Source organism: Bos mutus, chromosome 6, assembly GCF_027580195.1.
Source record: "Bos mutus isolate GX-2022 chromosome 6, NWIPB_WYAK_1.1, whole genome shotgun sequence".
NCBI lineage: Eukaryota > Metazoa > Chordata > Mammalia > Artiodactyla > Bovidae > Bos > Bos mutus.
In genome coordinates this window covers 12,273,619-12,297,542 of record NC_091622.1, presented here as the reverse complement: position 1 = coordinate 12,297,542, position 23,924 = coordinate 12,273,619, and the positions used below count along the sequence as shown (strand labels likewise).

Genomic DNA, 23,924 nt, shown 5'->3' with positions numbered 1-23,924 from the left:
AAAAGGACCATATTACTTCTTAAAACCACAAATAACTGGTTTTGAACTAACTTTGAAATTTGCAAAGAAACGAGCCCATAGTCAATTTCCTCTTTGTCACGTTGAGCCAAAAACAGGACAGGTTCGTTTCATTGCCCTCAAACCCCCTTATTTACAAAGACAGCCTTGCAATACCACGTCTAGAACTGGATGCTTTTGTTTCACAGTGCCCTGGAAAGTCCTAGTTTTCACAAAGAGAGAAAATGTGCCAGCCAAATGCTGACAGGTCTTGAGAGATTCTGGTATTGCTAGGATAGCCTTGCTTTTTAAATTTTCCTATTATTTAAAAAAGAAGGTTTTTGCTGCCACATCTGTTCAGGGTTAACCTATGCCACTGAGTTTGCTAGAATGCTTTCAAAAGCGAATCCTTGCTCTTTGAAGATGGGTCATTTCTTGTCTCAGTGCTGGATAGCCCGGAAGACCTCGAAAAGAAGCGGATCTGCCGCATCATCACCCGTGACTTCCCACAGTACTTTGCGGTGGTGTCGCGCATCAAGCAGGACAGCAACCTGATTGGCCCGGAGGGAGGCGTGCTGAGCAGCACCGTGGTGCCGCAGGTGCAGGCCGTGTTCCCCGAGGGGGCGCTAACCAAGCGGATCCGTGTTGGCCTACAGGTACGCCCACGTCAAGATGCAGGTTAACCTGACGGATTTTATTCCCGGGATTCAAAATCAGCTTTTCAAAAGAGAATGAAATGGCTAAAGAATCAAATTATTCCTGGGTGAGCAAAAGCTGCCCTTAGAAATCATCAGTGTCATGAAGTTTTATATGAGTGTTTGGTAACAGTAGGAAATTGCAGTTGCCATATTTGAAGATACAAAACTGATTTATGAAATAAAAATGTATTAAGAAATTTGACATGGAATATAATGATGTATTGTTTATTTTTATATTTTTGCTATTTTTTTAAAGGCTCAACCTATGCACAGTGAGTTGGTTAAGAAGATTCTGGGCAACAAAGCTACCTTCAGCCCTATAGTCACTTTGGAACCTAGAAGAAGAAAATTTCACAAGCCAATTACCATGACCATTCCTGTCCCCAAAGCTTCAAGTGATGTCATGTTGAATGGTTTTGGAGGAGATGCACCAACCTTAAGATTACTATGCAGCATCACAGGTGAGTCACATAGGACTATTGTGTTAATAATAGAAAGTTCTGGAAGAAGAAACTTAGATTGTAAATACTAAATTACCTTTGTCCTAAGATGCCTGCATCTTATTAATATGCATTAATTCAGGAAAAGCACACTGACTAGGGAAGTGAAAGGGGATAGGAAGTGAGCTAATATTTTCTAAATAAAGCCTGATGCCAGACTTTTAGGCACTTCATACACATGGTCATTTTTATCTCCAAAGTAGCCCTCTGAGGAAACTTTAACTCCCTTTACTAGAAAGGAAACCAAGACTGAGAGAAGTTTTTTTTTATAATTTGCCTGAGATTAATTATACTGTAAATATCTGACAGAGTTGGGATTCAAACCCAAGTCCATGTACCTCTAAACCCGAGCTTTAGGCCTTCATTGAAGATATCACCTTATACCTGTGGCAAGCTAAATGATATCTTGAATAATTATATCAACCATTTCAAACTTTTCTGTCCAGGAATTGGTTATGACTTTATCATTAATCTGTTGACTAACTTTGGAAAAAAGGAGGATATTTAGTCTTCTCAATTGGAAGTTGTAATAACTTTCAGTTAACCATCAAACTCCAGGAAGATATTCCCAGGACACTGGTTGTCTCTGACCAATAATACTACCACAGATGGTGAGAGATTAAAAAACTATCCACACAAGTAACTGAAACTACATAATTGAGAATTTCCCTATTTAACAAAAACTGAATGGTACTAGCATTCAGTAAATATTCATACTGTTTTTAGTAGAAATAATAACCATATCTGCTTCAGTATTATTATTTTTTTTTCATTTTTCCTCATTAGCAGGAATGTTCACCCTTCTTTTATCCTCTCTCTCATTCTTCCTTCTTATCAGTGTTTTTTTCTGTACTCTTGATAGCAAACCATAGAGACTTTACCCCATAAGTTTAATAATATGACATAATTTTAAAATACATGGGGGTTTCCCTGGTGGTCTAGTGGTTAAGACTGTGCTTCCAATGTAGAGGGTTCAGGTTTGATCCATGGTTGGGGGAACCAAGGTCCTATATGCCACATGGCATGACCACAAAACAAAACAAAACAAAAAAGACACTCAAAACCAAAACAAAGCAAAAATAATAAAAGAAAATACATGCCCTAAAATGAGAGTAGTGAGAAATGTCATGCTTCACTTGGGGCCTCTCCCAGTTATTTGTTTCTGCTTATTACATAGCATTCCCATGCTTTTTGATTCATGTGTATGATTAATCATCCTATAATATGCTATGTAGCAGCCTGGATGCAAAACAAGTCAGATTGAAAAATGTCCGTGGCACATCCTGCCCTTCTAGATGATCAAATGAAGATACCACCTGGGCCTTGACCCCATCTGGTCTAGTTATTCTGGGCCTCTGTCTTGGGATGGATTTGTTCTAAACAATTTCTTTCTTTCTTTCTTTTTTTTTTTTTTAGGGAAAGCTTTATCGTTTTTATTTTTATTTTTTTAAATTTACTTGTTAATTTTTACAAATACAGTAATAGATTTTTGGATTTTTGTGTTTCGCTCTATTATATAAATCTGTTTAGAATGTGTATCTTATGGGCCTCCTAGAATAAAGAACTTTGATAACTCATTCCCTTCTTTAACAATCCTTAGAGTCAAAATTTGTTTTCATCTCAAACATATATTTCTCCTGCAATGCCTGAAGACAGTTTTGTCCTTATTTATGCCAACTTAATGTCTCAGTAGAAATGAAAGTCAGCATCACCCTCCAGAGTGATGTGTCAGTGTTCAGAGGCATTCAGTCATTTGTTCTTTCGCTTTGCAATATTTCCTGAGCTTTTAATATTTTCCAAAGATTTTTGCCAACCTTCAATTGCAAATTGAAAGGAAATTTTGTTTCTTGAAAATAAGTGCCTAAAATATCAAGGTGAAGGAATATTTGGATTTTTGTTTTAACAAAGCATTCAGCTCCTTGGTTAGTCGAAGGATCTTTTAAAATCATCAACTGAATACAATTCAAAATTATCTTCAGAAACTAGCAATTACAATAAAAAAACTTTAGGATGGCAGGGAGAGAAAAGAGCACCTAGTAATTTGAAGCAGTTATTCAAATGGCCTCCCTTAAGTTTAGTTCTGTGAAATGTGGTATTAATGTCTGTTTTCCGTGTATCATTTTTTTAGCACGTAGTTTTCAGTCACTTTGTTTCCAGGGTGTCATCCTGAAGAGTGAATGAACGTAGCCAGAAGCCAGAACCACGAAGCCTTTATTTTATGACACCGAGTTTGGAGTTCTGCCTAATTTTTTTTTTCAACAATCATGTTATTTCAGGTGGAACCACCCCTGCTCAGTGGGAAGATATTACAGGAACTACGCCATTAACATTTGTCAATGAATGTGTTTCCTTTACAACCAATGTGTCTGCCAGGTATGGTTATACTGCACAGAAAAACCACTGAAATTGTGTGCCCAAATGTCTCTTGTTTTACTTTGTTTCATGCATTCTTTAAAAGTAATTTTAATTTTGGTTTGGTTTTAAAAATGGTCTGCATTTACTTTCATGTCTTAAACCAGACTCCCCAGTAAATGTAATAGTGATAATGCATTAATGAAGTATGAAGTACAGCCATTCAGATTAAAATCTAAAGAAAGTAAATTATTGCCAGCTATTACTGTATGACCCAGACTCTGGCTTTAGCAGCCACAGCTGATTTTTCCAGTCCTGAAGGACTTAGGAATGATGGATTTCCTGCTGACAACAAAATAGCCTGAATTGTTTTTTTTTTTCAAACAGAATGATAACCAAACCACAGAGCATATCATGGTTTGCTTACACAGTTTAGAGTTTTCAGTGACTTTTATGCACCATAGCATGTTTACACATTATCCTTTTTGTGTCCCATATCTTTAAAAAGCTTACGCTGTCTAGCTTTATTGCATGTGTGTAAACCAACTCAACTCACTAGTTCTCATTTGCTTGATCTTTAATGGATTGCCAAGTGTTTTCCTATTTGTTTAATTTGGTTACTGTAAACTCTTGTGACTTAAGAAGAGCGAGAGGCAATATGTCCATTTTAAAGATGAGAGAGCTGACGTTGAGAGTAGTTAAAGCTTACATTCTTATTCGGGGGGTAAAACGATAGATGCATGAATAACAGTGCACAGCCATAGCTGGGTGTAGTGATCCGTTTGTAGTCGGAGCCACCCAAAGGGCTCAGTTGTGAGTCTCTGGTTCTGTGTGTCTGTCTGTGTGCCCTGCCATTCACTCATCTCCACTCTAATGCCAGAAAATGACAAGTTCTGGATGGAAAGGTACAAAAGAGTTACTGAGAGAATTCAAAAAAGGGTGTTCACATTAGAGTGGTCAGAGAGAAGGTAGTCCATGAGATAGAAACCTAACTAACAGGCAGATAAAAGTGGAAAAGAAGGTAACATGAGCCAAGATGCAGAAGGGCATTGCAGGCTGGCGACAATGGAGTCTATAATTCAGAAATAACGCCGGAATGTTGGTTAACATTATTTACAACAGGCCTTATAGGAGAGACAAAGAAATTAGGAGTTATTATATTATTATAGGAATAATGTAATTCTTTCAGACAGTCGAAGAAGCAGTGAATCAAAGATAGTTGAATCAGTATAAAGAGGAAGGAGGTAATACTGAGGGCCTACCAAGAACCAGGAACTAGGCTGCCTTCAAAGCATTACAGTAAATGAAATAGGCCAGACCCAAAAGAACAAATATTGCATGTCTCCACATAAACGAGGTACCTAGGATAGGCAAGTTCATAGAGACAGAGTTTAATAGAGTTTACCAGGGACTGAGGTGAATGGGAAAGTTCAAAGTTACTGTCTAATGGGTATAGTGTCTCTGTTTGGGATGACGAAAAATTTCTGGAAATGGAGAGTGGCTGTGGTTGTATGGTATTTTAAATGTACTACTGCCAGTGAATTGCGCACTCAAGAATGGTTAAAATGACAAATTTTATATTATCATTAGTGCACACAGCCCACTTCTTGGATTTGAGGCTGCCAATTAAATTATATTTTATCACAATTAAAAAGTAGAAGAAGAGAGATGGATCAGGAACTTGAAGGAAGAAAAAGCTAAGAAGATAAGGAAATTTTCAAGTGTTTAAAGATTATGAGCAATGAGTCAGGAAGGAGGGATCAGTGATGGAGGAAGGTTTCAAAGTGAGAGGATCTGGAATAAATCTTTGACGTGTATAAAGAGCAAATTGAGAAAATGTGCATCTGATGGTTACTGCTTTTTCTGTGAAGTTAACCTTTCTGAAGGCCTGAAGGGTGTCATAAAGGGTTAGCAACATTACTATAGTGTATAAAATGATATCTGAGGAAAAAAAATTACCAAAATATGTCACAGATTTGACTGAGGCTAGAAATCATAAATTATTCACAAGGCCAATAATTTCTTCTATGGATTATATTAAGCAGTATTTAGGAGTTCTGAAGCAAAAGCAGATTTTTTTTTAAAAAGTAGTTTGGTTGATCCAACCTTGGTGACTGTGAGTCCTTTGGAAAAGAATGATGAGATGAAGAAACGTTAGGTAGATTTTGTTGAAAAAAGTTTTAGGAAATGAAATGAGGAACAGCAGGGGCTGTCAAAGAAAATAGAAACTCATCCAGCAAGATATTGGTATAATACCAGGGTGCACCACAAAAGGATTCTAGACACTGAAGATGTATTTCAGAAGCCTGAATACTCTGAAGACTTTCCAAGGAAAAAAGTTACAGTGTTTAACATTTGACCTGAAACACCGGGCACATCCTTGTCTTGCCCTCCTTCTCATCCATCCTCCTCCATTTCCCCTCCCCCGTCTTTTCTTTCCCTTTGCTTTTGCTTTCTCTCATTATCTCCCTCTCCTGCTTCTCACTTTTTCCAAGAGGCATGCAATGATTACTCTGATGATACTGAAGGAACTGATTTGTTTTTCATGTAACTGACTATCCTTTTTCACAGTTGTGGAGTCCATGGATACAGAGGGCCGACTGTATTCTGCCTTTTTGTAAAATGAACCTGAGCATCTGTGGATCGCGATATCTGTGGAGTTCTAAGAACCAATCCGCCGTAGATACTGAGGGATGACTGTAATTAAATTTCAGATAACTGACTTTGTTTTATTTTATAGGTTCTGGCTGATCGATTGTCGACAAATTCAGGAATCTGTTACCTTTGCATCACAAGTGTATAGAGAAATTATCTGTGTACCATATATGGCCAAATTTGTAGTGTTTGCCAAATCACATGACCCCATTGAAGCCAGGTTGAGGTGTTTCTGCATGACTGATGATAAAGTGGATAAAACCTTGGAACAACAAGAAAACTTTGCTGAGGTGGCCAGAAGCAGGGATGTGGAGGTACTGTGTTTTAAAAACCAATTTATGTTAGTATGTTGTTTATACCTCTTTTAATATATTTAAAATAGTATTTAATAAATGTTATTCAGTCGCTAAGTCATGTCCAACTCTTTGCGATCCCATGAACTGTAGCCTAGCAGGCTCCTCTGTCCCTGGGATTTCCCAGGCAAGAATACTGGAGTGGGTTGGCATTTCCTCTTCTAAGGGATCTTCCCAACCCAGGGACTGAATCTGCATTTCCTGCATTGGCAGATGGGTTCTTAATGCTGAGCCACCAGGGAAGCCCATCTAATTAAATAATGCCATCAAAAGCAGACCAGTCAACATCTTGATCAGTTAGAAGGCCAGTGTCTAAAATGCGCCATTTTTAGCCAATTTGGACCCATTCAAAAGGGATAAAAGGACTCTTTTAAAGATTATTAAGGGAAAAATTATGCATTATTAATAAATTATAAGTATATAAATGGATATAGCAATTCACATGTTATGTTTCCTTGTTCTTTTTTTTTTTTTTAAGGGACTATTTATTGGATTTTTTCCCCTATTATTCTTTAATCATAAAGAAAACAGCCTGGAGGGGTGGGATGGGTGGGATGGAGGTTCAGGAAGGAAGGGGCATGTGACTCCCGTGGCTGACTCATGCTGATGTTCGGCAGAAACCAACACAACATTATAAAGCAATTACCCTCCAGTTAAAAATAAGCAAATTTTAAGGAAACTTAAAAACTAGTAAAGGAAACAGCCCAGTAGGTGTATCCTTTGTGTAAACGTAAAAATACAATATCCAGGGCTTGCTATACTACTTTTTCTTATTTCTTAATTTTCCATCAGTGTGGATCTTTGATATTGAATTCAAGTAACCGAATTCATTGTGATGTCAAAAATATAAATTTATGATTTAAAGACATATTGATTTGGGAAAATAATATCATACAGTGTTAGAAATGAGTACAGTAAGATTAAAGGCCCCCATGCATTTGAAGATTCCTATTACTAGTGAGAGGGAGTGCTGGTCCAAGCTTGTCACAGATAAGACAAAATGTCAGTCAGGATTTTAAAGATTATTGTATGCACATTTTAAGAATTTTAATGTTCCAGTAATGTAATAATTTCAGCTATGGTATTCTTTTTGTTTTTCTCTATTTTCATCAGGTCTTAGAAGGAAAACCCATCTATGTTGATTGTTTTGGCAACCTGGTGCCATTAACCAAGAGTGGCCAACATCATATATTCAGTTTTTTTGCCTTCAAAGAAAACAGACTTCCTCTCTTTGTCAAGGTAATATATACATGGAATTTGGGAATGTGTTTTATTCAGCATCAAGTAAGGCTTTGACTTCTTTTGGTAGAAGAGAATATTTGCTTTTCAGTCATTTCTAATGATTTTTTTTACAGTATTTCTATAAAATTTTAAACTCCTAAAAACTATTTTTTAAAATTTCAAATTCAACCTTTTTAGTTATAGGCTAAGAATGAGGGACAAATGGCCAACTGATTAATTAGGAAAACTGGTCATTCTTTTCCAAATGTTAAGAGAAGCCTCTCTTTATTTTTTTTTAACTATTATTTCTTTTAAATATTTGTGCTTAAATTTTTTTAATATATGAACTTCACAAATGTGGAGACCAAAAAGAGTTGTTAGTGACAAATTTTTATAGTAAAAGCTCTTAAAAGACCCAGTTAATCTATCAAGAAGTTATCCCAGATAGAGCAATAGACTGGATACACGTTTATAAATTCATTCAACAAACATTTGTTGAGACACTTTAATGTACCATGAATTTGTTGTCCCTGTTTAGGAATGTTAATCTAGGTTAGGAATTTATCATATTTAACATATGCAATTTATCATAATTTAACATATGCAAGTTGCATTTTAGATACCAGTTCTGAAGAGAACAAAAATGAGTATGAGGGAGAGATTCATGAAATAAAAGGAAATAATAATTCTATTTAAGTTTTAATGTCTGTTTTCTCAAGATCTCTACTGAAGGCCTTCATTGTGCCATTTCTGGTTCAATGGTTTTCCTGATTAAAGATAGGTTCTTCTAAGGGATCCATTTACCGTAAACAGCTATGTAATTATGCTAATATTTGATATTGTTAGTGGTCAAAAATTATCCTATAAACACCAAATACAAAAATAGGAAAATGACTTAAACATTTCTATAAAGTAGATGTACAAATGGCCAATAAACACATGAAATAATGTTTAACAGCAGAGAAATTCAAATTCATACCACTACGAGATACTACTCAGTAACTCATTAGGATGGCTATTATCAAAAACAAAACAAAATAGCAAATATTGGTGAGGATATGGAGAAATGGGGACCCTGATGCCTTGCTGGAAGGAGTGTAAAATGGTGTAGCCATTCCATACTGTGGAAAAGAGTATGACAGTTCCTCAAAAACTTAAAACATAGAAATAGTATATCATCCAGCAATTCCCCAAAAATTGAAAGCAGAGACTCAACCAGTTACTTGCAATGTTCATAGCAGCATTATTCCCAATAGTCAAAAAGTGGAAATATTCCAAATATCCATCGACAGATGAATGGATATACAAAATGTGATATATGCATACATTGTAGTATTATTCAGCCTTAAAATGAGTAAAATTAGTCAGACACCAAAAGACAAATATTGTATGTTCCCTCTTGTATGAGATACCTAGAGTCATCAACTAGTCAGAAAATAGAATAGTGGTTACCAGGATATGGGGGAAGGAAGGAATGGAAAATTATTTTTTTATGGAAACAGTTTCAGTCTGTGAAGGTGAAAACATTCTGAAGATGCATGGTGGTGATGATTGTACAACAATGTGTATGTACTTAATGCTAGTAAACTATACATGTAAAAATGGTTGAAATGATGTTTTATGTACAATTTAACACAATTTTTAAAAAAATGAAATTCTGGTATATATTGCAATGTGACTGAATCTTGATAATATTATGCAACCTGAAATAAAAGATACAAATGAACAAAGATTGTATAACTCTGTCTATATAAGGTACCTAGAACAAGCAAATTTATAGGGACAGAAAGTTAAGTAGAGGCTATTAGGTGCTGGAGGGAGAGGAGAATGGGGAGTTATTGCTTAATGGTGTAATGTTTCTGTTTGGGATGATGGGAAATTTTGCACAGTAGTGATAATCACGTAACTTTGCGAATGATGAGCTTCATGCCACTGAGTTGTATGCATAACAATGCCAAGAATATAAGTGAAAATGGTCAGTTTTATGTTATGTATACTTTACCACAATTTTTAAAAAGTTGAATGATTTTTTTAATCGTTCTAAATGATAATAGGAAAGGGCAAAAGGAACACTTCCAAAGCAAGTGAATTTTACTTTTCTCTGGTTCTTTTGAGTGTCATCTCACTAAAGTAAACAGTATGTGTCACACGTGAGCGAAGCATGTATGTCTTTCTTGTTCAAGGTACGTGATACGACTCAGGAACCTTGCGGACGACTATCATTTATGAAAGAGCCAAAATCTACAAGAGGCCTGGTGCACCAAGCTATTTGCAACTTAAACATCACCCTGCCAATTTATACGAAGGTATTATAATCTGCTATAGTGCAATTCAGGCTGTAGAGGATTTGATTTCCAAATCCTTTAGAATAGATACAGGCAAAGACACTGAATGCAACCATGTATAATAGTCATTTTTGATACCCTGTCCAATTTGTGATGTTCCATTTAAGTAAGGAAAAAAGTAGCTCTACTTTATTTTGCATTAAATTCACTTTGATGGAAAAGTTTCTATAAATATGTATTGGATATGGAAGAGAGAAAATTTCAATGTAAGATGTAACCTTTTGGACTGATTTTGAACATGAAATTATTCACTTTGCCTTCCTTATGGTTTTTGTGCGCCCTCCTGGCACCATGCTAGTAGTGCTTTTGGCCCTGCCAAAACATTATGAGTCTGTTAGCTTCTGTTTACTGCCAGTTCACAGGTGGATTATGTATTATGAAATTCAAAGCAACTTCAGGGTATTTTACCTTGTTGCTAAAATAATTATATGTTCATTTTGTAGCCTGTACTATCTGGGGAGTATCAGATTCATTTTTTCCAACTATTTTAACATGATTAGTATACAAAATACTCACATGTTATAGGAATAGATTTGAAACATTGTTGAAAGGAAAATTAATACTTGACCCAAATCTACTAGAAGTTTTTCTTTCTATTCAAACCTCTCCTGTCTACAGAATTCCTTGATTACTCTGATCAAATCAAAGAAGACTAGGGAATAGATTAAATGTTGGGAAAAGCTTTTTTTGTTTTTTGAAAAACTTTGACCAGTATTCCTTTTTAATGGAAAGTTCCCATATGGCAATTTATAGAAGGTTATAGCAAGTTGTCAGAGTGTATTTTAGAGGTTGAGAAGTGGGATACTGGCAGGTGAGACTTGGAGGGGAGGTGAAAAGTGAAAGTGAACATTGCTCAGTCATGTCCGACTCTTTGCAACCCCATGGACTCTACAGTCCATGGAATTCTCCAGGCCAGAATACTGAAGTGGGTAGCCTTTCCCTCCTCCAGGGGATCTTCCCAACCCAGGGATCGAACCCAGGTCTCCCTCATTGCAGGCTGATTCTTTATCACAAGGGAAACCCAGGAGGAGAGGTAGAAACATATTTAAAATCCTAAATCTTAACTCCATGAAACAGAACATTTTCTATGTTTATTTTCATTCACCATTTTTCACGATTAATTATTCTTACAAATTAGAAATCGGTCACATAGAGAAAACCATGTAGTATCATATTTAACACTAAATTCTTATTTAATGGTCAAAATGAAATGAAATACCAGAATCTGCATGTGTAAATTTACATGTTAATTACAAGAATTAGAATACAGCAGTAGACATATGCATCCAAGTAACTGTTATCTAACAGCATTCCAGTGGTAAAGAATGTACTTTGGGGGTTGTAGTGCTGAGCACTTTTGAATCACTGAAGCAGAATGCCAAATAAGAACCACAGAGAAATACGTAAATGCTGGGGCAATCCATCTGAGTGATGTGTAAAGATGAATGAGCTTTGTCTCTGATTCAAATGAGCTTTCAGTATGCTATAAAAGAAAGCATTTAGTTCATTATTCCTTTTTGTATCTAAGTCAAGATATATCCGGCACAGTTATTAATTCTATGATGGTCCAGGACAGCTCTCCATTTAGTAACTAAAACAAAAAGAAAACATTGACAAACATGGTAGAGTTTAGATATATTTTAGAACAGGGTAGCTCTTTATTACAAGAGAACTCCTAAGTATTGCCTGTGTATTGAAAATATCTTCACTGCATGTTCATTTGTGGCTTTTAACATGTTTAATCAATACCTGTAATGGCTGAGATATTCAGTTCAGTCAGTTCAGTTGCTTAGTTGTGTCCGACTCAGCAACTCCATGGACTGCAGCACAGCAGGCTTCCCTGTTCTTCACCAGCTCCCGGAGTTTGCTCAAACTCATGTCCATTGAGTCGGTGATGCCATCCAACCATCTCATCCTCTGTCATCCCCTTCTCCCGCCTTCAATCTTTCCCAGAGTGAGGGTCTTTTCCAGTGAGCCAGTTCTTTGCATCAGGTGGCCAAAGTATTGGAGTTTCAGCTTCAGCATCAGTCCTTCCAATGAATATTCAGAACTGATTTCCTTTAGGATGGACTGGTTGAATCTTCTTGCTGTCCAAGGGAGTCTCAAGAGTCTTCTCCAATACCACAGTTCAAAAGCATCAAGATATTATGCTGAGATATTATCATCACCATTTCTGTAGACATATGCCATCCAATCCATGAAATGTCACACTGTGGCTGCTGGTAACCTATATCTGAAATGAGTACATTTATAATATTAGTTCTTTTGTCTGATAGATTAGTATATTTATAATTTTGGTTCTTTTGTCTTTTGAATCTACAGATGTTTGCATTTAAATCAATCTTCTTTAATTTTTGTGCTTGTCTTCTGTAAACTGTTAGTAAGAAAAAATATGCAAATGCTAACTGTATGCTTGCCTGCTGATGTTTGCTGTCAGGGTATTTAGTTTTGTCTTCTCTTCTAAATGCTCTCTACTCTTCCTGCTCTCTTTCTCCATCTTGCATGGCGTCTTGGGGTGGCCAGGAATCAGAGTCAGATCAAGAACAGGAGGAAGAGGTAATTATATGGTGTTGTCACTTGTTAATGGCTGTGTCATTGCTGTAACCACTGATAAGAGCACGTGATTAACAGAGAAGGGTTATACAGTTGTTTTTAGTAATTGAAGGGTCACAATTTTACTTAACCTCTCTGAGCCTGTTTTCTCATGTTATGGACTGATTTCATAGGACACTAAAACTTCCCTATAAATTATTACCTGTCTGTGCAATAATACAGATTTCTCTACCAATTACTGAAAATCAAACCACAATCTCAGTGGTTCTCAAAGGTTGGTCAGGAGATGCCGGGAGGATAAAACTGTTTCCTTAGTCCTGAGTCATCATTTGCCTTTTAGCCCCCATATCCTCACAAGCTACACAGAAGTATTCCAGAGGCTGCATTGCATATGATGACATTATCACCCTGACACTATGGAACATGGGCTTGTTTACACTTGGGTTCTTGTGTTTTCTCAGCTATCATTTGTAATACAGACACATATTTATATATGTTAAACATAAGCAAAAGTTCTTCACACTCCCCAGTGTTTTTTTAGGAGTATAAAGGGCGTCTTAAGAACAAAAGTTTGAGAACCACTGAAATCAAAAGGAGCATACAGTTCATCCATCTTACTATATTAATATTATAATGCAGAACTCTACTAATAATGAGCACTTCTTATAAGGTAGACACTTTATTAAGTATTCCACATACCCCATCAACAGTGATCTCACAGTCATGCTAAAAGATGTATGTTGTCATACCATAGGTGCTATATGACAGATGAAAAAAATGAGTCTTAGAGAGATTACCTTGAATAAATAGCCATTTGAATTATACTTGCTTTGATAGTCAAAGAAAGTATGTTTTTTTCCTAATAAAGATCTGAAAATGCCTAAGCATTACAGAAATGAAAGAAATTATTGAAAAAGTTCTTATACTTAATTAACATATTGCTTCATATCTCTAAGACAGACAAATGGAATTGTTATTTGTTTCACATAAATGTTTTCAAATACACCATTTTATTTTTTAATGTTGTTATGATGGATTTGAAATACAAAACCATGAAGAAAAAGATAATAAATACCCTTGTGCTCACCAGCTTAAAATGTAAGGCCTTTATCAGTTCAGAGACTACCCGTCAGTTCCCTTCTCTATTCATACCAGCCGAGGAGCAGGATGAGAGGGGTGATTATAGCCTCGTTGTGCTACCGTGTATGACCAGATGACAATAAACTTACAAGACTGAAGCCATGCCTGCCCCCAAGTGTGCAGTCACTCTTTGCCTCACGTATTCAGTTTCCCTTCTGTAGCTGACGACTTGATCCCCAGGCTGGTCAAATGATACCTACATACTTTGTTGAAAGAGCAACACAGTTATGAAACCAGCTTTGCTATTATATCCAAATGAATTTTTCTGTTAGGCTTACGATTTTCTATTGAATATTTTCAGGAACTATTCAGTGCAAGAGATCTAGTTTGTGTTATTTTGGGGATTTGGAATTCTGTCTTGTAACTAATAATGGAACAGTTTCTTTAGAACATATCACTCGGGCATGTTCTTTGCTTTTTCTCAACTAAATTGACGCTGTTTTATACCTACTTCACTTTTTTTTTCCTGGCCCTTTTCCCTAATATCTATTTCTAATATCAAACACCTCTAGGTCATATCTTCCCAAAGAAACATGTTGGAAAGGACTTTCTACCTATAGTGTCTAGAAAACAGATTTGTTTTTTCCAAAGTTAGGATAAGAATCAAAGACACTCTTGGGGAAGAACCGTAGCAAATTACTCTGACCTTCCTATAACTTATGGTGTCTCCCATGTTTATAATTATGATAGAGTTTATTGTGTACATCGGGGATATGGGACACAACACTATTTGTAACCATTCAATTTATGTATCTTTTCTTTCAGATCGATATGACATCAGAAAAAAGTAAGATTTCAAATAAAACTGAGTTTGTGTGAAAGCTGGCTACAATAAAGAAAAGCATGAATTAAGATGCAAGCTAGTTGCCATTACTAACCATTATAATATTTATATTTTTATATTATCCTTATTAATCATTAATATATTTTTAGAGAAGCAGCTTGGCCAGTTAAATTATGAATATATCTAATTTGTGAGCAAATTATCAGTAAAATGCAATGATTATTCATCTAAGCATTCACTTTCTTTTGGATCCCTGTTAACCCTGCTTTTGCTGTTATGCTTGTTTAGAAACTCACCCTACCGTTTTTGTCCATTTGTTAGCATAACATTGTCATCTCATTTTTTTTAAGCTCTGATGTGACAGTATCACTTTTTACATCAAGCGACCCTGACATCAGTAGAGAGCTCATTACTTATGTAGGCCACACCTGCAAAAGTGATACTGTCTTAATAGTTCTCAGCTAAAGCTAACGCTCCCCTCACACCACCCCCCCACCCCTTGCACCTCTTACTGTGGTGAAGTGTAACTGACTTCTCTAGGGCTGAGGTCTGATGGACTTTTGTAAAAGTGTTCTGAAAAAATTAAGAACCAGGAAAAGCAAAAATGAAAACCTCCTGGATGAAATTACTAATCATAACAGTATGTCGTAATGTCATAATAGGGCTAATTTTAAATAATGATGCAAAGCCTAAGCATAATATAGTACAGAAAGAACTGATTTTTATAGACATTGAGAGAGCTATCTTAGAGCTCATTTTAGGTTTGTAACATTCAGTTAAATTTTCAGTTTGTTGGCTTGTTTCTGGTGACTAGGTTCTTGTGTGGAAGAAATTGAGTTTTTCAGGATTCTTTCCTACTCTTATGTCCCAAATGCTTTAGAAAAAAATCTGATTTTTAATGTTTATTCATCTTAAGATTTATTTTGATTCACTGTATTTCAGAGTGCTATTCCCAAAAGGAGAAAACTTAGAAGTATGTTTAATATGGTCTTTAGGCCCAATGCAGTAATCTTTGGACTTTCCCCCCCTTTCTTGAAGTCCTAGCACAATGTAATTTACTGCTAAGTTTTTGAAATACTTTTAATTAAGAGTCTCCTTACCCTTTTAAATATGAGGGTTAAGATCATGATGTAAGATACAAGCTAGTTGCCATTATTAACCACCATTACTAACCACTATAAATCTTTGTTTAGGACTAGCATATTTAAAATTCTGGATATTTTCATTGTTTTATATCTGAACAAATCTGTATTAATATAAGTTAAATATATCTTTATATATGCATTTCACAGAGTATATCTCAACAAATATTGATTCTCTCAAGAGAAGGCGCTTATGTTTATAAAAACTTTTACATTATTATTGCTTTCATTAATTCCTTTTTATAAAGAGATTTTATTATTCCACTTTTTTCTTTGGTACTAATATGTTTATTTAAATGACCCTTTATTCCTTGGATATAAGCTTATAGGAATTAAAAATTCATCCATCTGGCTCAATCATTTAAAAAAAAAAAGGTTACTATATTGATATCGTGCCATTAATCCTCCTGAATGAATCAAGGTATCGTGACTGTTTAAAAATTTTCAAATATAGGCTTACATTTGGCTTCCCTTTGTGGGGGGCTACATTGTACAGCATGTGGGATCTTAGTTCCCCAACCAGGGATCAAATGCTTATCCCCTGTAGTGGAAGCTCTTAACCACTGAACTGCCAGGGAAGTCCCATGTTTGGCTTTCTTTTAGTGTAAAAACAATCATAAAATAATCTTCATCCAGGTATGAAGTAATCTCCAAAGAAGAGCTCTGTTGAAAGGGCTTTTTGAACTACGGTCTTTTCATGAGTAAATTCTAAACGAGTTTGAGTTGTCCTCCTTGCTTTAATGGATGCAGGCACCCACTACCCACGCCTCACGCATACTGCGTTGAGCATCTTGTGTATGGGCTTTTAGGGAAATAACTATGCTTCACCACAGTCGTTTTCCACATGTGTTCTAATTTCTCACCATCTTCCCGCCCGTGCATCTCGGCAAGGCTGCCTCTCCACCAGTTTTAGTCCACCTTTGCTTTGCATGGAAATAACTTGGCTTACATAAACTGTGCGTGTGTCCCGTGTGACTGTCTCTGATTTGGGTTGCCACGCATCACATTTTAACTTTGGACTCACATATAAGTTTAATCACAATCGTTTTTGTTGTTTTTCTTTCCTTTCCTTTCTTTCCCTCCTTGGTCTGTCCATTACGTGTCTAAGCAAGGAGGTTGCTCCAAGGAAAGGACCATGCCTCTCAGCACAAGACTGTTTGTTTCACTGTTAGGTGTGAATTTCCCTTAGATGAAATGCCGGTTTGCAGCTGATTCAGATATATTTTATATAGTCATTGTATATTGGCAGAACTAAACATGCTGCGTTCCAGATTTTTCTATGATTAAATAACATATATACCTCATTAGGAAGTATTCTGAGTTTGCTACTACTGGCTTTCTCCTAGAGGAAATCAACTATCTGCGATTTCTAATGCTTTTTTCCTTTTTTTCCCATATTCATTTTTTTTCGACATTGATCTGTAACATCTGAACAATCTTGAGATATCTCTGTGTAATTTCACTGCGTTCGTTCTTTGTTTTGTGATTTTGTGTGTGTGTGTCTTGATTATTTGTTAAAGCTTTGTTATATGTGTGGATGTGCTACAAGTGAGAAAATTAAGCAAGTTATTTCCTGCTCATTTTTCCTTTTCAGTTTTTTTTCCGTTAGCCTTGCTTTGCTTTTGTATCCTGAGACCTTGTGGATCCACCATTCCCAGCCCATTTTGTTGTCCCTCCCGCCACGACAGGAAAAGACACTGTGTCGTTTCAGTCCTGATTACATTTGCCAATATCTTTTTTGATTTCCATTTTACTTTCGATGTTTTTCCATTCACATCAAAGATGATGAGACAGAATCTACAGAAACATCTGTCCTGAAAAGTCACCTGGTTAATGAAGTTCCTGTCCTGGCAAGTCCGGACTTGCTCTCTGAAGTTTCTGAGATGAAACAAGATTTGATCAAAATGACCGCCATCTTGACCACAGATGGATCTGATAGGGCAGGTTCCATCAAAGTGAAGGAGCTGGTGAAGGCTGCAGAGGAAGAGCCAGGGGAGCCTTTTGAAATTGTTGAAAGAGTTAAAGAGGACTTAGAGAAGGTGAACGAAATCCTGAGAAGCGGAACCTGCACAGGAGATGAAGGCAGTGTGCCGAGGTCTCAGCCAGAGAGAGAGTTAGTGGAGGAGGAATGGGTCATTGTCAGTGAGGAGGAGATAGAGGAGGCTAAGCAAAAAGCATCTTTAGAGATTGCCGAATACCCATGTGTAGAAGTTAGACTAGATAGAGAGACCAAAGTAGAAGTAGAGAAAGACTCAACGGGGCTAGTGAACTACCTTACTGAGGATCTGAATTCCTATGTGCCTCCTCACGAAGAGCAGCCCCAGAAGGAGCAAGGTATGGTAGGGGAGAAGCCTGAGGCTCAGGGTCCCAGCAGGCGCTCAGAAAGTGAAGGCAAAGATGCACCCTCAGAGGAGACACAGAGTACACAGAAACAGCCCAAACCAAGCCTGGGGATCAAGAAGCCGGTGAGAAGGAAATTAAAGGAGAAACAAAAGCAGAAGGAGGACAGTCCACAAGCTAGTGCAGAAAAAACAGAACTTAAAAAAGGGAGTTCAGAAGAGTCATTAGATGAAGACACAGGTTCAGCCCCCGAGCCTCTTCCTGCTGTAAAAGCTACGTCACCTTTGATAGAGGAAACGCCCATTGGTTCCATAAAGGACAAGGTGAAGGCCCTTCAGAAACGAGTGGAAGATGAACAGAAGGGTCGAAGCAAGTTGCCTGTCAGAGTCAAAGGCAAAGAGGATGTGCCAAAAAAGGTAACACAAAGGACACATTTGACTGCATCGCCCTCTCTGAAGTCAGAGAGGCATGCGCCAGCGTCCGCCTCCTCTAGAACAGAAAGACACACTTCTCTTTCCTCCTCTGCCAAAACAGAAAGGCACCCTCCGGTATCACCATCGAGTAAGAACGAGAAACACTTGCCCGTGTCACCCTCCGCGAAAGCTGAAAAGCAGTCCCCTGTGTCATCCTCAAGCAAAACTGAGAAACACTCACCCGTTTCACCCTCGACCAAAACGGAAAGACACTCCCCCATGTCCTCTTCTACAAAAACAGAAAGACACCCTCCTGTTTCGCCTTCAGGTAAGACAGATAAACGCCCCCCTGGATCTCCCTCTGGGAGATCCGAGAAACATCCGCCGGTATCTCCTGGCAGAACAGAGAAACGCTTGCCGGTGTCACCCGCTGGAAGGATGGAAAAGCATTCTCCTGTCTCAAGCTCCGGGAAAACTGAGAAGCACCTGCCCGTGTCACCTTCTGGGAAAACAGACAAACAACCACCTGTCTCCCCCACCTCAAAAACAGAAAGAATCGAGGAGACCATGTCTGTTCGGGAGCTGATGAAAGCTTTCCAGTCAGGTCAGGACCCATCGAAACACAAGACCGGACTTTTTGAGCACAAATCTGCAAAACAAAAACAGCCACAAGAAAAGGGTAGAGGTCGGCTAGAAAAAGAAAAGGGGCCGATAGTAACCCCAAGAGAAGCGCAGAAAACGGAGAGTCAGACAATCAAACGAGGCCAGAGGTTTCTGGTCACGGGATTCTCAGAACCCAGAAGAGCAGTCCGTGCTTCCTCCACAGGGTTTAAGAGAGAAGATGGGGCTGGAGAAAAGGAGAAATCTCTCAACCACAAAACACCCGAACCTGTTCAGCCAGTGCCTGAAGAAGAAAGCCATAAAGATAGCGAAGTCCCCAAAGAAAAGCTGGCTGACGACCAGGGAGACATGGATCTCCAGATCAGCCCAGACCGGAAAACCTCCACTGACTTTTCTGACGTCATTAAGCAAGAACTGGAAGACAATGACAAATACCAGCAGTTCCGTATGACTGAGGAGCCTGAGAAGGCACAGCTTCACTTAGACCAAGTGCTCACTAGTCCTTTCAACACGACATTTCCACTAGATTACATGAAAGATGAGTTCCTCCCAGCCCTGTCTTTGCAGAGTGGCGCTTTACATGGCAGTTCTGAGAGCCTGAAGCCCGAAGGGGTGGCAGATTCTCCGTGTGGCAGCCTGATGGAAGGGACCCCTCAGATTAGTTCAGAGGAAAGCTATAAACATGAGGGCCTAGCCGAGACCCCCGAGACAAGCCCAGAGAGCCTTTCCTTCTCGCCAAAGAAAAGTGAGGAGCAGATTGGGGAAACACACGAAACTACCAAGTTAGAAACAGCACCAGAAAGTCATTCCGAAAAAGGACATCCCTCAACCAAAGATGTTGCTGATGGTTCTGAAGGGCAAGGCGCTGCAGTCACCGAGGCAGTAGAGTCCTCTGCTGAGCATCAGCTGACAGAGGCCACCCCAGACCCTTCCAAAGACATATGCCCCCCACAGGAAGGTGACAGCCTTGGTGGTCAAAGTGTATCATTAGCAAAAGAAACATCCGAAGGACTGACTGAGGAAGTGACCTGTGACGAAGGTCCACGTGCACACATTAGTCCATCCCACGAAACACAAACTGATACCGAAGCTCAGGAATCCACAGCCACCAAGCCCTCAGGGGAGGCAGAGGTCTCACCGTTGTCCGAGGCTGCTGTAAAGGCAGGCTCAGGGACTGAATCAAAGCCCCAGGCAGCCATTAGAAGTCCTCAAGGGTTAGAACTCGCACTCCCTAGCCGCGAGAGTGAGGTTTTCAGCCCTGGGGCTGATGAATCCTTCGCTGTGAGCCACAAAGACTCCCTGGAGGCCAGCCCTGTGCTGGAAGATAACTCTTCGCACAAAACTCCCGATTCTCTGGAACCAAGTCCTCTGAAGGAATCCCCTTGCCGTGACTCTCTTGAAAGCAGCCCCGTTGAACCAAAGATGAAGGCTGGAATCCTCCCAAGTCACTTTCCTCTTCCCTCAGCTGTTGCCAAGACCGAGCTCTTCACGGAAGTGGCCTCTGTGCGGTCCCGGCTGCTCCGAGACCCCGACGGCAGTGCCGAGGATGACAGCCTCGAGCAGACGTCACTCATGGAGAGCTCGGGGAAGAGTCCCCTTTCCCCAGACACCCCCAGCTCCGAAGAAGTTAGCTACGAGGTCACGCCCAAAACCACAGACACACCAAAACCAGCTGTGATTCCTGAATGTGCGGAGGAGGACGACTCAGAAAATGGGGAGAAAAAGAGGTTCACACCGGAAGAGGAAATGTTTAAAATGGTAACCAAAGTCAAAACGTTTGATGAACTTGAACAAGAAGCAAAGCAGAAAAGGGACTACAAAAGAGAACCCAAGCAGGAAGAATCTTCTTCATCCTCTGATGCAGATGTCGACTGTTCAGCAGACACGGATGAACCAAAACACACAGAGAGTGTCGAGGATGAAAGTGACGCTCCTGTGGTAGTAACAACAGAGGGCAAGGAGGCTTCTTCCTCCTCAGAAAGTGAACCTGAGTTGACACAGCTGAAGAAAGGTGCTGACTCAGGTCTCTTGGCAGAGCCAGTTATTCGAGTGCAGCCTCCTTCCCCACTTCCATCCAGCATAGACTCAAATTCCAGTCCTGAAGAAATACAATTCCAGCCTATCGTTTCCAAGCAGTACACTTTTAAGATGAATGAAGATGCTCAGGAAGATTCAGATAAATCAGAAGAAGAAAAAGATTATAAATCTCGCTTACCCGAAGACAGTCATGCTCTTCCCACTGATGGACCAGAGGTGTCTTATGATGATCTGAATGGAGATACTTATCAATCAAAACTTTGTGATGGCCTTGAGTATGAGATTGGGAGTCCTAGCGACTCAGCTGCTCCTGTTTCTTCAGGTCTCCGCAGTTCCCCTGGTGACGATGTCAGTGAGCAGCTAGTTATCCATAAGGAATCACTAGCCCGCCAAGACACTGGTGAGAACGACCTAGAAGAAGAGCTTGATGTTCCCGAAGTCGAATCTTCACAAGCAGATCCCCCCAGTGAAGGCTCTCCATCTTTCTCCTCTTTACCTCTTTGTCCAGCATCTGAAGCAAAAGAATTAGATGAAGACATGGTCTCTACAGCTTCTGCTACAGAAATGGAGGTCACAAAACCTGACCAAGCTTTTGAGAGCTTACCAGAGGACTGTTCCATTCAAGATTCACTCATTACTACTCAAACTGATAGATCATCCTTGGATGTTCCAGTGTCAGACCCAACAGAGACTGAGGAAATCTATGATCCTCAAATCATAAGCCCTTATGAAAATGTTCCTTCTCAATCTTTTTTCTCTGGTGAAGAAAGCAAAACCCAAACAGATACAAGGCACACAAGTTTTCATTCTTCTGAAGAGTATTCTGTTACCATCACATCCTCTGTTGAAGATGTAGTAGAGACAAGCTCCTCTGATAAAACTGTTTCAAGTAAAGAAGCTAATTTTGAGGAGCAGGTCTTGGAAGTAGAATCCAAACAAGAGAGTACCTTGCAGGAAATACAGTCAGATGGAGCCTCCTCATCTTTGGAGCCACCTGTACCAAAAACATCAACAGTTGTCAGTGAACAAATAAGCAAAGTCATCATCACAAAAACTGATGTGGATTCTGATTCCTGGAGTGAAATCCGTGAGGATGACGAAGCCTTTGAGGCTCGAGTGAAAGAGGAAGAACAGAAGATATTTGGTTTGATGGTAGACAGACAGTCACAGGGTACCACCCCTGACACCACTCCTGCTAGGACCCCAACTGAAGAGGGGACCCCAACCAGTGAGCAAAATCCATTTCTCTTTCAGGAAGGAAAATTGTTTGAGATGACCCGAAGTGGTGCCATTGATATGACCAAAAGGTCCTATGCCGATGAAAGCTTTCACTTTTTCCAAATTGGGCAAGAATCCAGGGAAGAGACTGTCTCACAAGACATGAAAGAAGGAGGTACAGGTGCTGAGGCCCCACAGGTGGAGACATCAGCTGAGTCATTAACACTCTCAGAATCAAAAGAAACAGTGGATGATGAAGCAGAGTTACTCCCAGATGACCTGAGTGAGGAGGTAGAAGAAATACACACTTCAGATACCCCACTTAGCTCCCAAATAGACATTTCAGCCTCCACAGAAACATCCATGAAAGAGGCTACTTCTACAGGGCTTGAGGACCTACCCACCAGGCAAATGGGTGATTCTCTTCCTCCATCCAGCGCGAAGCAGACCACTTGCTCTGACTTCCCTGAACAAGTTGTACAAGTTCAGTTAGATTTTTCCACAGTCACTAGGTCTGTATATTCAGATCGGGGTGATGATTCTCCCGATTCCTCCCCAGAGGAACAGAAATCAGTCATTGAAATCCCTACTGCACCCATGGAGAATGTGCCTTCTACTGAGAGCAAATCCAAAATTCCTGTAAGGACTATCCCCACTTCAACCTCAATACCTCCATCGGTGGAATATGAGAGTTCCCTTTCTGAAGATTTTCTGCCCAGCCTGGATGAGGAAAGTAAAGAAGATGAAGCAAAACCAAAGTCTAAAATCCCCGTGAAAGCACCTGCCCAAAGAGTGGAGCAGCAGCCTTCACATCTAGACTCACCTCTAAAGAAGACAGGTGGTCCCCAGGGACAGGACTTGACAAGCAGCGCACCAGATGATAGAAGCAAATCTGAATCTGATGCCAGTTTGGACGTGAAGACCAAATGTCCAGTAGAAACTAGAAGTTACACTGAGGCAGAAATAGAAAGCACAGGTGAGGAAGAGGAGCTTGAGTTAGAATCAGAGGAAGGGGCCACAAGACCAAAGATATTTGCATCCCGATTGCCAGTAAAGAGCAAAAGCACCGCATCTTCCTGCAGGGGGCCCACAAGCCCCACAAAAGACAATAAGGAGCATTTCTTTGATCTTTACAGGAACTCCATAGAATTCTTTGAGGAGATTAGTGATGAAGCTTCCAAGTTAGTGGATAGACTTACACAGTCAGAAAGGGAGCAAGATTTAGTTTCAGATGATGAAAGTAGTAGTGCCCTGGAAGTTTCAGTAATTGAAAATCTGCCACCTGTTGAGACCGAGAACTCAATTCCTGAGGACCTGTTTGACACAAGGCCCATTTGGGATGAGTCCATTGAGACTCTGATCGAACGCATCCCTGATGAAAATGGCCATGACCATGCTGAAGGTATTTGCCAGCCACTGGGATTCCCTGTGCTACGCATGTCATAAATTTGATATAGTTTTATTTTTTGTATGTCTGTTTTAGTTGGTGATTTGTGTCTCATTTCCTTTAAGCTTTCTGTAGTGGTTACTATGTTTGTGTAAGCCCTTTGTGTTT

At 39.2% G+C, this 23,924-nt stretch overlaps 1 protein-coding gene across 26 annotated transcripts in view; it reads left to right on the top strand.

The window, feature by feature from the left end:
* ANK2 (ankyrin 2) overlaps positions 1 to 23,924 on the top strand; it is a 700,765-nt gene that overhangs the window by 653,995 nt on the left and 22,846 nt on the right. For 21 of the 26 annotated variants that reach the window (XM_070371962.1, XM_070371966.1, XM_070371958.1 and 18 more), the window contains 8 exons: positions 442 to 653; positions 952 to 1,156; positions 3,472 to 3,568; positions 6,288 to 6,516; positions 7,669 to 7,794; positions 9,960 to 10,082; positions 12,645 to 12,677; positions 14,580 to 14,601. In XM_070371962.1, coding sequence (XP_070228063.1) covers positions 442 to 653; positions 952 to 1,156; positions 3,472 to 3,568; positions 6,288 to 6,516; positions 7,669 to 7,794; positions 9,960 to 10,082; positions 12,645 to 12,677; positions 14,580 to 14,601 — 1,047 coding nt within the window. Of the gene's footprint in view, positions 1 to 441; positions 654 to 951; positions 1,157 to 3,471; positions 3,569 to 6,287; positions 6,517 to 7,668; positions 7,795 to 9,959; positions 10,083 to 12,644; positions 12,678 to 14,579; positions 14,602 to 17,522; positions 23,772 to 23,924 lie in introns of all 26 variants that reach the window. The other 5 variants (XM_070371975.1, XM_070371968.1, XM_070371974.1 and 2 more) reach the window with 2 other exon arrangements.